We start from the raw sequence: 17775 nt of genomic DNA, 5'->3' as shown, positions 1-17775 counted from the left end.
GCTAGAGCGAGAGAGATGAGACTAACATCGTTGTTGTGGTATTCATTTGCGTTTACAACCCAATCCGTGATGGCTATATTTCCCAGGGCTCCTGAACGCAGCGTCAGTTCTTAGCTGTTCTTCAGAGATGCAGCAGTGTGTGTTTGCTAAGTTAGTTTGATGCAGCGCGAGCGGCTGACCCGTGCTGCTGGGACGTGTCTGAGGGGCTTTTAACATGTGGAAGAAAAACAAAACACCGGAGTAACGTTAAGGTTTTTATCAAGAAAGCGCAGGGGAAAGTTTTACTGAGGACAGAAGTCGTCGGGAGGAAAGAACTTGGATAATTCGGTACGTGAACTGCTTTTGACCACTTTGCCAAATCTTAGCTGACGTTAACTCAGTGTTAGCTAAGATGCCAGTGAGGCTAGTTCACATGTCAAGAGGATTCTTCTTCTGTGGTTTGTCTGTCGGTACTGACAATGTGTTTTTGCGGGATTTAAAAAAACAGGACATTTTAGAAGCTTTTCTGGCTTGTCTTTAAGCTTTTTGTTTTAAATAAAGACCAAGGAATTGAGTTGACCTGCTTAACATTGATCAATTTAAGCTAAACAAAGTTGGTGTGGAAATTACTAACAAACTGCACGAGTTGTGCTTATGCATTCAGCCTAGAGACCGTTTTGGAGTTATGTAACTAAAACATTCAACAAATTCCTTTTGATAAACTCCTACGCATTTGTAGTCCATTATTTGCAGATATTGCATACAGATTTAGAGGTTTTTTTGCTTCAGAAAATGTCAAAACGTGCATAATATACTGTAAGCTCTGGAGGGGACCATGAGTTTCGGTCAGATAAGTTGTGTTTGTCTTTGGAAAAAAATGCTCTCAATTGAGTGACCTTTGATCAGCTGCTGGAGACTATTCTCTTTTTTTTGTGTGTGCTTTTTAAAGAGGTTGATATTTTTTCCACTTAGGCATTGATGTCATATTTAACTTGTGCGACAAACTAACATCCACACTGCAGTTGAATCATTTGTCATTTCCTCTTTCCGTGCATCCCATTCCCCCCTATGGTGCCCATACTTGGCCCCAGCAATCCTAATTGTCTTTTCTAATGAGCACCCCAGTGAGGTTTTAAATGCAGGCTCTCCATAGGTCAATGACTTTCCTCCCCAGCTGTGAGAGAAGAATGGGACAAAATCAATCAGTTACCAGTGAAAAGTTCCATCTTCCACCTCTTTTTGACCTCACTTGACCTTTCAGACAATAACGCCTTATCATTATTTCAGATTAATGTTGCCTCTATGCGATGAACAGTGCTCTCTCCCAGGTGGTCCGAACAGGAAACGGCCCAAGTGTATCTTGGATCTCAGAGTTGGCACATTATTCCTTCTTCCTCGGTATGATGCAGCTGTGATCAAATTACCAGAGCTGCAGAATGTTGGGGTGGTTTCATCTATATCTTATAACTTTAAAAAACCTGCTTGGGAGCTTTTTATACGTTACCTTCTTTTGTGCTTTAGTGGATGAGCACTTATTTGATGCTGCTTAGCAAAAACCTTGATCTTAGGAGACCGTAAAGTTCCGGCTATTGCAAGTTAAAGCTAGGATTACATTGCATGCGTTAAAGGTCGACTTTAAACAAGACTTGACAACTTTGTTTTGGTTTGAAAGTGTGTGCCATAAGTGATTTAGCATTCCAGACACCCCAGGGAGACCGGACACTGCTTTTGTTATTACTGTGTGGACAAGTCTGCACGAAGGCACAAGGGAGCTGTTTGCCTGCACATATGGTGTAATGCATCTTTAAATGGATACACTCCAATTCTATTTGAAGACTTGCCATCCCATTTTACCCGGCAGTCTCCGAGTCTCCCCTCCTAACACTGCAGGACGTTATGGAGGACTACTTATCCTTTAGTTGTCCACCATTTCTAACTTTAAAGAACTGGAAGTCTTCACTTGCCGTTTGCCAAATAAGATGGCACTTGCCAACATCACTTGCCAGGTATGCATTCTGCGGTAATAGGTCACTGATGGGGAGGTGCAAATTGCTCTTACTCGTTTTTCAGCACAGCAGGGAATAATTATTCTCCCATTAAAGGCTATTTTGGCCCGGTTGTACGTGCACCATATGGGCAAATCTCCTCACAACTTGTGCCTTGTGGGTGTTCATTTGGATGGATCACTTGGAGACCCATCTTAGCAGCATGCTCAAAAATGCAGCGCTCTAAAATAGGAGGTCTCATGTGTTGTATGTCTGTGGGAAGTCACGCGTTAGGGCAGCGCTTTTGTGGAAGCTGTGGATTTGATTGAGGTGAAGAGAGACCGTGAGGGTTTTATTGTTTGCCCCTGTGAATGAAAAGCTGTTCGTCTCTTAAGGCCTGTGTGTCAGGGTGACAAAGTGCAGGACTAATGTGGGAAAGAGGGCACCAACAGAAAGGCTGTTTGTCAGGGGATATTTCTGCCGGGGTAGACGGGGTTAGAGGGTGAGAGAAAGGTCTTGCAAGATAAACATGGCACCAATGCTGAAATAATAAAGGCTCTCTGTCTCAATGAGCCCGTATAGGACCCTGGACCTTGCCTGCCATGCCAGGTTCCAGTTGTATTTGTTCTGAGCATAAACATCCGTCATGACTGATGGTGACTTAATGAAACCCGCACCACCCTGTCTGACTGGACACGTCCCAGGGGGCTTATGTCATACTTCCAGATTCTCGTGGGCCTAGTTGAGGCAGACGGTGTAACATGATCCAGCAGGTCTCCGACTGGGAGCGAGAAGAGCAGCCGGAATTCTCTGGTGCTATTTTTAGCTTTTCCTCCGAACCATTTGCTCCGCATGAAGAGAAATCAATTTGGGCTGTTAATTGTTGCACAAATGGATGATTAGGCTGTCTTTTTGGATTCAGATGCTGGATACTTTAATTAGTTCCGAGCATTAGTTGGAAAGAGAGCAGCTGGTGTATGGGAGTTTTCTTTGGAGGTTTAAACAGACCAATAATTGGCAGAAATCTTGGCATCTTCTAGTAAAGCTTTTCTTTGGTTAAATAAGATGTCACATCCTCACTGACTTGTCTGTGCCCCGTATATTTCTTCCTGTAGAGACAGAGAAAGTGGCAGAAGAGCAGAAGTCTAGTTTCCCTTTGGCTTCCTCTGTAGACACATTCAGGGGTTTCACTTCTCTCATGACCTTGACAGGCTGTCAATGGTGAAAAAGGCTCCAGATAGTCATCACCCCCTGGGGACCCTTTCACTTTAACGTGTCAGGACTAAGGTCTTGGTTCAAGGTGCATGTTTTTGACTATGTATTTCTCTCTATTTACATGGGTGCTGAATCTTGGCCAGCATCTGTCGCCCTCAATTATCGGTTTGCTGTGTTTTTAAAGAAAGGAATTCAGGCTTTGAATTCAAGGATCAATGTCAAGCCTGACGATTAAAGGAACAAGCACATCTAAAGAAGTGATCCATTGAAGGTCCTTCTTTTAATAACCATCAGATTGGCTCTTGTAGCATCTGTCTTCAATTAAGGGGCAACTTGCAGATTCCTATGCAGGAGGTTCATGCCGCGGGTAATGCAGACGTCAGCTGTGGGAACCAAATGCTCTCCTTTTGGTTGAAATGGCATCTAGTTTAAGCACAGGTGGCCAGCTTGGCATGACTGTTAGCCTGTAGGTAGTGTTTTCTTTAGGATTTGAGTTGGACATGCCCCCTCCTTAGGAAAACAAGGATTTGGAATTGCCATATGTCAGCAAACAGGAGATGAAAGTTAATGAGTTACGATCTTTGAATTCTGTCCAGATGTGTTCAGATTGGCGGTAATATTTCCTGTTAGACATTTTTACTTTCTCCACCCAAACCCTTTACTACATCTACCAACAGTCTTTGGTAACACGTTAGAAAAATATTTTTAAGACCCAGACGTCTACAGCCTACGTTTTGAGCCCTAGTCTAGCCTCCCATTGACCAAAATCAGATTAGCATAGTTTTGGTCTGGTCATCAAGCGGGTTGGATCAGAGGTCATAGTAGACGGGATTAACAGGATTGTATTAGTTCACTGTTCACTGAGACAAGTTAAAAGCCTGACCCTCAACATGAATACTACTCCTGCAGGTTACACAAACTAACCCGTCTCTTGAAAATCAATTGGTCAAAGGCTGTTTGAGGAGGCCTCATTCTTGAAGACACGTGATTGTAGCTGCCCTGCTTTGAATGAGTGTAAATGTGCGTGTTTTACAGCAAGACTTCCCAACATGTTAGGTTTGAGGGACCCCAAGGCCAAACATGACAAAAAAAAGAAATCTTATATTCAAGTATTCAATTACATTTTCTTCATTACTTTGTGCTACTTATTTAATCAGTGATTTTAGCCAGCTATTCCAGATGGTTACTGATGATGGTCAAGTACCAAAACGTGGATCTTGGATAGAGTTTTAATCAAATTCTTTCTTCTTTTCTTTTCAACTTAGTTGAACTTCTCTACAATCTTTCCACATCCCCAGATAAGATTATTGACTTCAGTCAGATCCACGCTGAAGGCACAATATACAAATGGTAATGTAGGTGGGATTTGTCAATATTTTTTCAAAACTCTGGGAGTGGGTTATTATGAAAGCATCAAAATGATGGTCATCCTGTTAGTATGTGCCCACATGCTTGCATTTGTGTTCTCGTGTGAGATGCAAACAAATGGGGAACCATTGTTACATTCTTCATAGTGCTACTAATGGGAAACAAAAACATTAAAAACAAACCACATTTAATTTAGATGGGGTGGATAAGAGCTTTTTTTCATATTAACTTTAGCTTTGCTTTATGATGAACCAAAAATAATTCAAGTTTAGAGGTTGCTGACTTTCTAGTCCAGTAAACAAGCTCTACAGCTGCAGGAAGCCTACAGTGATCTTAATGTGTGGATCCAGCTCTGTGACTTTCCTCCATGCATTCCTGCACATCTTAATTGGCGCAGCTCCTGGCTGTGGTCTCAGTTTGGCCTCGGCTGCCTGGCTGTCAGCTCGGCACAGTGGCCAGCAAACGCACTATGAACAATGCTCATCCTAATCCCCGAAGAATTCCTGCTCCTCTGATCTAGCTGGCCTAAGAATGTGATGTTTAAAAGGCCGGAGGCTCACCAGGAATCACAGGGAGAAGAGTTCTCATGCACAGTCGTCCATGTTAATTTGTTGTAAGGAGCCATAGAGGCAGTGATGTGAGAAACTGGCCGCGCAGTGTTTCTGAGGAGAAACCCCTCATCAACAGCACCGCAGCCTCAGCATGGCATGAGGGATTAGAGAAGTACACGCCACCAGGGTGAACCTGTAATCTCCCTGGACAGTTACATGAATAATGAGAGATCTGTTTTGAAGTAACAAAGCTTCATTTGTAACACTTGTTTACAAATACTTTAGGTTAATATAGAATGAACTTGTTTTTGCTGGGCTTGTCTGTTTCTGTCTGTCATTTTATACAGCAGACATTAATATTTTATATAGTATTAACATGTTGTTAATTATTTTTAAATGCTTTTTCGGAGTTAAACCTCAATTAAAGATGCATACGTAATATTAATCATGCTCAAATAGCAGTAACAGAGGTACTTTAATGTAAAACATTGACTTTGTAGCTACTACGTCTCTTGAGTTCATAGACTGTTGTCTAACCTCCTGGCCCTTCTCGACTGATTAGCATGAGCTCATATCACAGTTGCTTGCCTCCGCTGTGCATACCTCAGCCCCAGCTTCACTATATATTAGCAATTGGCTGGCATGAGCCACTGCAGAGCAGTGACCCGGGGAATGGGAAGAATGTCCTTCTTATATAACCCCTGAATTGACTGTAGCTAGTTTGCATTCAGGGACAAAGCATGACTGACTTGACAAAAGAATAAGAAACTTTAACATAAAGTAAAGAAACATTGCCTTTTTTTGGTGATAAACATTTCCATGCAAGATGTACTGTAAACCCTTACATGAAGTGCCTGTTTGGTTTGACCCTTCATGTTTTGTTTTGTCAGCTCCAGAGGCCTGAGTGCCATGCCAGAAGGGTCCCATTCTGTTCTCCACCAGGGCCCAATGGGGGAAGGTAAGATCAATGCAAACGAAATAAGAGTAAGACCCATGCTCTGGTAATTGCTGCCCATGAATCGACCAGCCTTATAGCATGGAGTTTTTCTAAGTTGAGTTATTTCTAATGGTGTATCTTGTTCCCCAGGACAGTGTACTAACATAACAGAAATACAGCAGAGGTAAATGGGGAAAAAAGGACTGGAAAAGAGGAAATGTATAAGCATAAACTGAGAGAGCAATGAATCCCCTCCTACAGTAGGGACTGGCAGAGAGGCTCTTTGTTGGCCTGTGGAGCTCGGCCAACCTCTTACATACAGCTGAAACCCCGAACACTCGCACATCAAACCAGAACGTGTCAGAAACACCGGCAGCCAAGACGGTTGGTCTAGCCAGCGGTGCTGACCTTGTATGCTGGGAACAACTCAAATTACATATTATTTTAGCGTTCTTTATCAGCAGTCACAGAGAACTACGGCATTGACACAGGGCCTCTTTGTATCTGTTTGTCTGCTCTGTCCCTCAACCCCCCCCACGCCTCCGCTCTTTTCTACTGAACACATTTGGCGCTGGGCTTCTACTTTGGCTGAATAATAGCACTGTGTCAATGGTTCCCTTTTTCCTCCGCGCTTGTCCCTTTGGTTCTGCTTTTGCCAGAGAAGGCTTTTGGCTGCTGGAGACGTGTGCCGCCCTCATGAAAATTAGTGTCTGTATTTCCTTCAAAAGGCCACTCTACACCGACTACACGTTCTCACAGCTCATTTTGCAGCTCAGATATCCTGTGCGAAATCACTTTGGCATTACAGAGAACACCCACTTGCAGTCGATACATTTTCAGATTTTGTGCGAGTTAAAGTGTGACTGACCTACCCGCCCCTGCCGTGGATGGATTGATGGTAATTGAGGGGTGAGGCTGCTGGTAATCTGTGTGAGGTGATGAGTGGATGTGGTTAACAGGCAGGAGGAATGCACAAGGTTAAAGGAACCCCCCCCGTGTCTGGTCAAGGTAAACAATACAAAGGTTGTGGTGCCTATCCATCTTCAATTCCTCCTACTGGTCAAAGAGTTTTGATGATCAAAGAAGCACTGTATCGTTTTCACCACTAGCAGCAGGCTTTGGATAGAGCTATGCAATTTAATAAGAAAAACGACTTCTCCACAGGAACCCACTTTACCACTCTTACTTTCCACCAAGGCTAAACTTGTATTACTTCATGAGAAAAATCTTAGGTTTAAAAGTCTCACCCTGTCAATCTAATGAAAGTTGCTCAGCCAGGCATCAAGAGACCTGAGGCAGCAAGAAGCATCCCTTTCAAAGATAAGGGTTCCCTCTGACCTACTTAACCTCTGGGAGGAATGTAGCTGTGTGTGCAGAATGTACTGCTTTAAAGGGATTCTGGGGGACGGGTGGATCATCTCCATTTACCGCAGCTTTTCCAGACCAATGGGCATAGGGTGGTGGATATAGATGTTTGATGGCAGGGATGGCTGCATCTGAGTGGGATTATCAATGGAGCTCCTGGACTGGAACTCAAGCTCTGTTTAACTGCCTGTAGCTTCGATCACAGGCGGGCTCAGGTTAGCCAGAAGCAACTCGCTCAAACTCCCCCTTATCCTGCACGTCCACAAAAACTCGCTAGTGTTGCTTAAGTTAATCATTATGTCATATAGCTGCCTGTTAGGTAATGCACACGACAGACAAGGAAGTAACTGCTGCGTCAGTCAAGGTCTAAACTACAGTAGAAACAGCATCACACTCTTTATTACGCTGTGGGTGATAAAACAGCTTGATGATGGGAAGTCAATTAAGTGTACCTCCGTGACCCCCCCCCCCCCACACGCACACTTCACACAGATGTCCTGCCAACAGCCCGTGTGGACTCTGCAGAGTGCCGCGGACATGACAGCAGGTTGGTTGTAGACTGTCAAATTGGTGGTAAAGTTTACAAAGGACTCACACCTCAGGGCCCAGATGGTGTGTGTCGTCCAGATGAGATGCGAGTTTTGAATGGATCCAAAGCTGGCTGTGTCCTAATGCCTGAAGGGCTCTTAAAGGGGGGGCTTGTTGATGGAGGAGTCTCCTAAGTGGATGATCACATGCCTATGCACTGAGGTTAGCTGGCACAGCTGGATGCTTTAAGAGCCAGGGTCCAGCGCAGGCGAGGTTTATAGGATTACATTTGAGCTTTTGTCCTTTTGGTTCTTTAAGAATCCTGCCTCTCTGAAACATGTTGCTCTCTAATGCTGAGGAAGTAAATGTTCCTATTCCTGGTTTAGTTTGTTGTATGTTATAAGGTTAAATCCACAAACAAATAATTGTTCTTTCATTTAGTATAATATTTTCTGATTATTATGCTAAAGTTGACTTTTGGTTGTCTGACATTCTTACAACACAAGCATTTCAGGTATTTAAGAAAATCTATCGAGCTCGGTACATGAGTGAAATTAGCAGGCTTCAAAAACACTAGTTAGTTTCACTTTTAAACCCCAGAATTCCCCCAAACTTCCCAGCATAAGGTTTCAACCTTGACTGTCTTTGTGGAATGCAGGTTCAGTTCGCATGTGTGTACTCAGCCTCTGTTGTCCACTGCCGTTTATTTACCCACCTTCAGGCTAATCATTAACAGAGCATTAAACGCTCCTTGTGAGGTCAAAGGCAGGTGTAAATCAAACCATGTTATACATATATGAACACTACAGTGACTCAAATTCTTCCACTCATGAAGGGATAAGAAATCAGTCCATACCCTCAGTCTTGATGTGTAATCACAAGCGTTCTGACTCATGCTGTTTGATAATTGTCTGTGAAGACTCTGGGCCTAATCCTCAGAGGGACCCCACGTGCTTGTGCCTCCTGCCCTCCTGAGGGGCCGCCATTCACCGTTGCCAGGTGGGGAGGAGTTTTTCCCAAGGGGATCAGTAAAGACTACCTCCCCGTCTCCCTACAGCCTCCGGGGGAGTGCCGGAGGATTTGGGGGGGTGTTGAAGAAGGAAGTTCAGAGTGGATCTTGAGGGGCGGAAGTATTTTATTTTGTATTAAGATGTATTGCAACACACGGCCCCCTTTATCCCCCACCGAGGAGAATCGGGATCACACACTGTGCACTTGGCTCTGAAAGAGTTTGCAGATTAGCGGTCGCCGCAAGAGCCGTTTTGAAGTTGTTGGTTTGGTTTTTTCTTTGCTTGTTAGTGAACATACTAATCAGCCAATTAGGAACTAGGATTGTCCACCTTGTTACATGCTTTAATGTGAGGAAGTGAAATATCTCTTAAGAAAGAAGTGACTCTATGCTAGCACATACAAAATAAAGCAAGTGAAAAGACAGCAGCTTCAAACCATGTTTTTTCAAGGAAGGTGAGGGTATGTTGCAAGAAAGGTTGTTAAGTAAGTGAGGTACATTACCAGCAGTCATAGAAAAACAGTTTTGCCTACGGGTATTGAAGTAATGTATGAAGCTGTCAAGACAGTGCCAGGCACCCAGGAAACAAGGAATGCTCTTCCTGCATGACTCCATGTGATGAAACTGAACCAATACTTCACAGTTGTATCAGCATTGATCATGCAGATGCAGGTACGATCAGGCTAGTGTCTAGAGGAATTATGCAAGAAGTGAATCAATGTCCGCTGGGTTTAAATTCATCACCTATTGATACATGAGTCAATGTGAATCAAGCAGGAGGGGCTGTGTGAGGTATTACTCACAGAGCAGGCAGGGGCTTGTTTCTGTCAGTGGGATGTTCTGTCCACAGTGCTCTCACTCTCTTATTGCTACGCTCAGGAAAACACAGCGCAGCTTAACACTGATGCAATCGACGCATGGCTAGTGTTATCTGCCAACAGTTTTCCAGTGGAGAGAGAGAGGGAACGTCCTTCCCTGAAAGTGCTCCTGCAGCTTTAGGATAAGCATTTGCATGCTGATTAGATAGAGTCTTTGTAGTTCCTGTTTCTTTGCCTCTGCTTTGGTTAAAAAACAAAATGTCACAAGCCAGACAGAATAGCTTTATTTTTTAGTTTCATAGGGAAATAATCAAATAAAGTTTTGACTTTGCTTCCCAGTAAGTTCATCTGAAGTAGTCATAAAGGTGTGTCTTCAATGAGCTCCTCTTTCACTGTGCAGTGCACACTCATCGTTCATCATATTTTGAGTCTGGTCACAGGAGTGTGAGGGATTGAAGAAGGCGATTTAGAAATCTTCCAGGACTTTGACACCTTGGTCCTTCAGGTTTCCCTCCTTGGTGAGTGAATATCAGCAATCATAAACTTCAAGGAAGAATAATGTTTTATTTATAGATTTGTTATGTAGAAATATCTTAGACACATAATAATTAAACTTGAAAGGAATTGCTATTATCTGTTGTCGAAGTCTTCCATTTCCCATTGTGCACTATGTCTACACTGAACTTGTTATTAACTTGTTTGTGTCTAGTTTGTTTCCTAATACCTTGAACCAAGGTACTGTACGTACGCAAACCTACTTTACTGTCATCCTGTTGTGAGCGCAGAAGAGAAGGTGAATAACCAAACTAAAAGGGCAGTTTTAGACTTTGGAGGAAACGAAAACTTTCCCGGGCTAGAATTTGCATTGGGCTGGTTTGCATGGACTTTTGAAACGCGAGTCACATCATCACATGATTTTGCAAACAAACACTAACGTTATTGCTGAATGCCGTGGCTTATCAAGTTCCTAGAGGAGGTAACATTCATCTGGAAAATGTGTTTACGTAGGAGACCTTTTCTTAGATATCTCTGCCATTATCCAAACATGCTTAGATTGTTTCTACAGAAGCCAGAAAGCTTTTGCTATGAAGGAATGCTTTGTGTCCCATACACCAACATTTTCAGACGGATACAGATCATCTCTGTCGTACATGTTGCCTTTCAGAAATGTTAACGACCAGGTGCGGGGGGTTTAATTCACTGTTTCCATTCACCTTCTTCACCACCTTATTAGGCTCTGCATGTCATTCATTTAACCGTGATGTCAGAGGCGGACACGTTTATGAACCGTCTGCTTTGTTAGCTGCATGATAAGCTCAGACTGAAATGTAGACTTTGCATTATTAGTTCTAGACTGCTTAGTCATCGAGCCCCTCGGTGAGTGAATGTCTGCTTCTAGCAATGAAACAGAAGCATTTCACCTAAATCACCTGTCCCATCCCTTACATCCATTTCTTTATCATTTACACCCCTCGCACTCAATGATTTTATCCTCAACCAAATGGTCCTGAACTGGTAAGCTGTTTTATTTCACCTTTTTTTAACATTCACCACTACTTTAAGGTTACATGTTGTATTAGCGTACGCCAGCACTGCATTAAAACGAGCCACTGTCCAGGGGATTTGGATTGAGGGAAGCAACAATAGAGAAGGCAAGGTCATGCTTGTAGCATCAACACACCTTTGTCTGTAGATGTTAACCTCGGCTTAACAGACAGGAAACTGGAATTCAAAGAATTACAATGAGGGGTTGGGAGGGTTTTTTATCTGGAATTCCAACCATTCTTCCTTTTAGCGATGTTCACACACGGGCAGCTGATGTAACTAAACCCATTAAGGATACAATTCTCAAAACACTTAGTTAACGGTCTTGCTGGGACTTTGTTGAGAATAACTGGACGTTCAAAAAGTGCTGGGAGTCTGCCTGAAATGTAACCCAAATACTACACTATCTCTCTAGCCTTGACTTGGTTAATGGTTATGTCTCTGAGTGTTGATGCAGCACTGAAACAAAGGAGAGGGTTGTGTTTCGTTGAAGTGGTTTACTTTGTGAAATTGTGGTGTGTGTGAATGTGAAATATATGGCTGGACTGAAATGGAAATGTCGTGCTGGGCCATTTACTTAACTATGCAACCATTATGTGTAAGTAACAATTTAACAGGTCTGTCCACTGAGCTGTTACATCTCTATACAAATTCCCTGTGTAATGATTTTTAGCTGCTGTCGTTGCTATGATCTAAATAATTAAACACTGACCGGTGAATAGTAAGAATGTGCTCAAATATGTATGTTTGTGTGCAGATGTTAGATGTTACTGTCCTAGCCAATTGGTAGTAAAAACAGATGAAGCAATTTGTGCTGATAGCTGGCATTGTTAGGGTGGTTACTTTTTATAGACCTTTCCCCACAGTTATTGCCAAAACATCATTGGCATTTGGGATTTTAAGGAGGCATTCCAGGAACTATTTTTCCTACCATTAAAGTTAATGTTAACAAATGGGGTCCTAAATCAGTCAGAGAGCTGTGCTTATCTTCAATCACTCTCAGTTGCTGATGGGAAAATAGCTTAAATGTGACATGACATCAAGGCAATGTTCAGGCATCCATAATTGTTTAGTCAAAAAAAATGCGAAGACATTTTTAATGACAAAACTGGCACACAGAACATACACTATAGTAATACATACAAACTATTTAACAAAAGTAACAAGTAACATGTTAGAAAAACCGCCTGATCATGCTTTCTTTAGATAAAAACTTGAATGCATGTTTTTATAAGCTAAATGTGATACAAAACAGTTACAATTCCTCCACATCTGTCTGACAACAGAGTGGCACAATGTGGAAATAAGTGATATACGTTTACAGATGCTGAAGAGACTCAACAAGCATGATCAGACACTCCGCTTTTACATTGTCTACTCTATACAATAATAGTTGCTTATTATTACGTTTTTGGGTAGAAACGGTATCATAACTGGGGGAACTGGCACGGGAACTCGCGCTCCACTTATCATAAACCTGTATGTTGTCCAGATCATTTGCATTCTTCCACGCAGCCTGCTTCAACACATTCAGACAGTGGTCCACTGCTGCTGTTTCCCCCAGAAACCTGTGGCTTGTGGTATCAGCCAAATAGATCATTCCTGTCTGTAGATTTAGTATCTGAAGCTGAGCTGGTGCTGGAGTCAAGTGTTAAAGCCTTAGGATATGCACATACCACTGTCTAGCTTTTACAGTTCAGTGAGACGACTTGTTTTGGCACTTATTATATAATAGCTAGAAGAGTGTTGAAACCGTGTAAACATCGTGCTGATTTTTGCAAGTCCTTTTTTTGCTGGCATTATTTGAGGAGGTGATTTTGTGTGTTGAAAAGAAATAAGGCCGAAGTGAGTTTCACACACCAGACACTGCAAAGCTCAAACAAAATGTAAAAAGGCAGAGGCTGCATAGGAAGCAGATGCCTTACTCTAATTCGTAGTGGCTTAGTGAGTGTAATGGCTCACCACTTCTACACTCCCTTTGCACCATCAACCCTGTGATTTGTCACGGAGCGTAAACAGATTTTCTCTAGTGGTCGGCTACTGCTTGCCAGCTCATCCTTTTCTCCCAGTGAGGTTGTGCATGGGAACTGTGTTGTCGAGAGGGCTTGGTGGGGAGCAAGTTGTACAGCGTGAGCAAGACTCTCATGAGCTCAGGACTGACTCATGGAAAGTTTGAGGATGCCAGAAGGTGTGTGTGTTTGTGTGTGTGTGTGAATGAACTGAAATGCTGTTTAATTCCTCATGCGGAGCCCTTCATCCAGCTGCATATCAGATATTTTTTTCAAGACTTCCTAAATCACTTACTTTGAGCACTTTCAGTTCCCATGCTCTCATGTTAAATATTTGTCTTGTTTAAAATAATCCATTCCATCGAGAGCTGTAAAACATTGTAGTTCCTCTCTTTAAACTGCACATAAGAGATCATTCAAGTTAGCATGCTTGTAAATCGTGAATCAGTTTGCTTGCAGCTTCTTACAGATTGATGAAATACAGTTCTGCTGACACATCAGGTTTGTGTTATCATCTGTGGGCCAGGTCCAACGATGCACATGTAATGATGAACATATTCATGTTACAAGCTTGTCAACATTGGTGATTGAGAGTGTCTTTCAGGCTCTTGACATCTGTGGACTATTAAAACCAAACAAACGCTCTCCATCCCCACTTGGCATTACCTGTTAATGTTAATGTTTGTGCCTCATAGATTTCCATTTATTAGCCTGAAGTCAAATTATGCGACAAAGCTTTATTTCTTTAGCTTGGCCAAACGGTTCTGACCCCTTTGCACTGCAAATATTTCAGGAAATGGAGCTCTTTGCCACAGTGGCCACTCAATGCTCCATTCTCACACCACCATGACTTCATACATATAGGAAACGCTGTGAGGAAAATTCCCAACTCAGCCAGGAAGGATGTGAAATACAATATGGATTCCATTTCTCTTAAACGTAGGGCAATAAGGACACATAAACAAAGCTGCTGGTACCCTTCCCCTTTTTTTTCTTCCCGTCAGTTTTCCCTCTCTCTGTTTTTCCAAGGTTCAGCAGTCGAGAGAAAAAGAGGAAATGGCTTGGTTTTCCATCAAATAGGCAGTGTTTAAGTTAGAACATGTCAGTAATGATTTGAGCAAGTCCTTTTACTGTAAACCAGTCCTCTGTGTAACACAGAGAACTCTGAGCTGTCTTTTATTGATTTGTAGTTAGTAGTCTGCTCAATGTAACTAGAATACTATTTATCTAAAGTTGTTTCCAGACAGTGCCTTGCTGTTATTCTTCATCACTTAAGACCATTATTATATTTTCTATCCATAGAACTATACTACCAAAGATGGGATGCATTGTGTTTTTTATAAGGAACTAAATGAGCAATACAAATATCTATCTGCATGGTTTACTATTGGCCTCGTCATCTTGGTTCTTCAAGTCAAGTCAAACCCTTAGTGCAGCTGCACAGAAGGTTAGTTACAGGGCGGCTGCCTGGTATGCAAAGGTGGAGATTTGATTAATTACATTAAGTGAGTATCCTACCATAAACTACAACTGAAATAAACCAATAAAACAGCAGGTGTTCTTACGTGCTACTCAAACCAAAATGTGTTTTTTCGATAACTAAGACCCTCAGCATTTTAAGGTGGCCTCGCCAAGATCTGCCTCTCAAACCCTGACACCTTCCTTCTGTCTGTGTTCCTCTCACCTCTCCCAGAATCTCCTCAGTTGTCATCGCCCCTCTCCACCGGTGAACATGTCCAGGCAAACGTTGACTTGGGCCCAGACTGCTACAGCCGGCTATGTGTGGAGCCACTGGACGGAGAGGGTGACCGTCCAGTGAGCCTCGTGTCCACCCTGTCCTCTGGGTCGTCCCGAGACAGTCGCAGCACTTTCGGGAGCACCGTAGCTCTTCCTTCGTCCACCACCCCACCTATACAAAGCGAGGAGGACATAGACTTGGAGCTGAGCCCAGCGGACAGCACCGGAGAGCGGAGTCCAACCCTCAGCTGCTCTAGGGGCCGCTGGCAGGAGCGGCTGGAGCCCCGGGTGATCAGCCACCAGTGGAACAACAACAACGCCACCTCCAACAGGAAGGCCAGCGGCAAAGTACCTCATATCCACCACTCGCCTGTCGTCACGCACGCCATGGCGCCCAACCCAAAGCTGACCTATGTGGACCGCGTTGTCATGGAGATAATTGAGACAGAGCGCATGTACGTCCAGGACCTGCGCAGCATCGTGGAGGTGAGTGGATGTTAGGGTTATGCTGACTACTGTATTTTAATTTTCCGTCTCAGTTGGTGTTGTCAGCCAAGTATTCAGCCTGAGCCAACCATCTGATATTAGTGAGAGTAAATCACGAGTGTTCTGTGTATTTAAAGCACAATTTGGATTAATGTGCTGCTATGACTTCATGTCTGCAGCACATTTTGGAGGTGATTTACTACATTTTGCCAGCTAAGAGCTAAAATAGGGGAAAGGGGCTCAATGGCTGTTGAGAACCAATAATGTCTGCTGTGTTCCAAGCAGCGGTTTGTGGCCACAAATGAGTAAAATCACCCAGTGGATTTTTATATTTTATTTTCATTACCATTATCCCTTCTGATTTCCTCTGCTTTCTAAACAAATTGCTCGGTTGAGAAAAATGCATGCCTGACACATCTGGCAATTGTGTTCTTTGTTTATATATTTCTACTTCATGTAGATGAAGGCTTTGGAGCACTTTATGATCTGTTCATAGTGTTGTATATAAACCGTTCTGTATATTTACAGTGCAGGGAAAGTTTACAGCCTGTAGCCTGGGATTATGGAGTGTGCTCATATCTGGAGTTCAATCACAGAGTCAAAACTGGGACACAGTGCAGGTCTGTCATGACAGAAATCATGGGCTTTGTGATCCTAGCCAAAGATAGCTTCACCTCAGAAATGTGAAGCATGAAAATGTACCAGGGATGATTCCCCCACTCAACAGAACACTTACATCTTATCACATCTTCAACGTGTTGTAATCTGGAAACAACTTCCAGACCGAGAGGCTCTCAATCTTTCCTGCATAGAAACAGGAGCGCCCTGCTGTTAAACGATCTCCTCTGCACTATGGGTAATGTCTTTAACATGTGAGGTATTTCTGAGACTGACTGGCAGTAAGCCAACAAGCACCTCTCCTCACTTTGTCCGCGCTGGCGTCTGGCAGTTGCCGTGGGAGGGATGGCTGCCTCCGTAACAGCTTGAGTAACGACTTGCTCCTGACAAACACTTCCAGGACTTCTAAGTATTTCAGTTGACAGGAGCAGCAGCCCATCAAGCAGCCGGCGCTGGCCCCGGTCACTCGGGCCCCGGCCTGCACAGAGCTTCAGACTGAGCTCCCCGACCCTCCAAGCCAACACAAACACCTCCATCTTTACGCCAACTGGAGAAATAACACAGATGAAAGGAGAGAAACAGTTTTTGCTATAGGCTACAGTGTGGGAACACAGTCTAGTACAGTTGTATCCTTTATCCTTTTATGATTACAGTATGGCTTCAATCAAAATGATCCCCTGGAGCTCAATTTAATTTCACACCGAGCCTTGAATCTGACGGAGACGTGTGAAACTCTTCCCTCATTTTGGCATTGTCCCTTTAGCAAACTAATCAAAAGCTTCCACTTGATATTGACACTGAGCTCTCTGGCAGCTGTTGTCCTCTTTCCCTTTAGATATTGTCCCTAATCCTCAAATCATCTGTCTATCCATGAAATCAAGTTTTAAGAACAGCTGTTTATCCCAGCTGGTCTTGCATGTCCAAAGACATCCCAACACCTGGCCCAAACACACCCAGAGAAATCATACTCAGCATTGTTGATCAAGAATGTAGTCAGTGCTTTTTTAATTTGACCTATAACAGCATTAAAAAGGAAAATAGCCTTTCATATTCTTTAAACAGCTCGGCATGCAGCACTGTAAGCTACATACATAGTTTAGACTACAAACATAGCATCAAACCTCTGACGCTAAGCTAAAGGTCACATGTTTATGGTATTAACACTGGCGGCGAGTTTTCTATAGGAGACTATGAGACGCCCTGCTGACTGCAAGTCAGCATTGCTCTCACTGCACTGGAATTCTCCATCCATGACTGACAGCAGTTCATTCAGTGATGACTCTACCCCTAATCTGGGCTGACCGGCATACCTTTTAAGTGTGTGTCAGTGTGTGTATGTGTGTGCATTTGCACCACATCGTCTGGGAGGCTGGCTGTGTGTACAGGCTGTTTACTGGTATGCTCTTTATATAGTCGCTGCGTGTGTGTGCGTTTGTCTCTCGTCAACTTACTCCTCCACTTGTTTGGAGATGTTTGTTTGCCACATGAGCGTGTAATTGACCCACAAGGGAGGATAATCATCCAGATGCTGGCCAATTTATTTCCTGTGTTTTCTTTGTTGATGTTTTTTATCTACTACTGAATACTCTTGGGATCCTGAGGGGGGGGGGGATCTGATACGGGGA

General features: G+C 43.2%; 1 protein-coding gene across 4 annotated transcripts in view; it reads left to right on the top strand.

Moving 5' to 3' along the window:
• The first annotated feature begins 128 nt into the window (after window positions 1-128).
• Window positions 129-17775, top strand: part of LOC117476686 (pleckstrin homology domain-containing family G member 3) — a 29746-nt gene continuing 12099 nt past the window's right edge. For 3 of the 4 annotated variants that reach the window (XM_034123406.1, XM_034123398.1, XM_034123378.1), the window contains exons 1-3: window positions 129-327; window positions 5989-6056; window positions 15003-15532. In XM_034123406.1, coding sequence (XP_033979297.1) covers window positions 6008-6056; window positions 15003-15532 — 579 coding nt within the window. In that variant the 5' untranslated portion in view covers window positions 129-327; window positions 5989-6007. Of the gene's footprint in view, window positions 328-4498; window positions 4530-5988; window positions 6057-15002; window positions 15533-17775 lie in introns of those variants that run through there. The other variant, XM_034123388.1, reaches the window with a different exon arrangement.

The sequence above is a fragment of the Trematomus bernacchii genome, unplaced genomic scaffold (assembly GCF_902827165.1).
Source record: "Trematomus bernacchii unplaced genomic scaffold, fTreBer1.1, whole genome shotgun sequence".
Lineage (NCBI taxonomy): Eukaryota > Metazoa > Chordata > Actinopteri > Perciformes > Nototheniidae > Trematomus > Trematomus bernacchii.
Note: the sequence above shows the minus strand (reverse complement) of the source record. Positions and strands in the feature narration are given on the sequence as shown.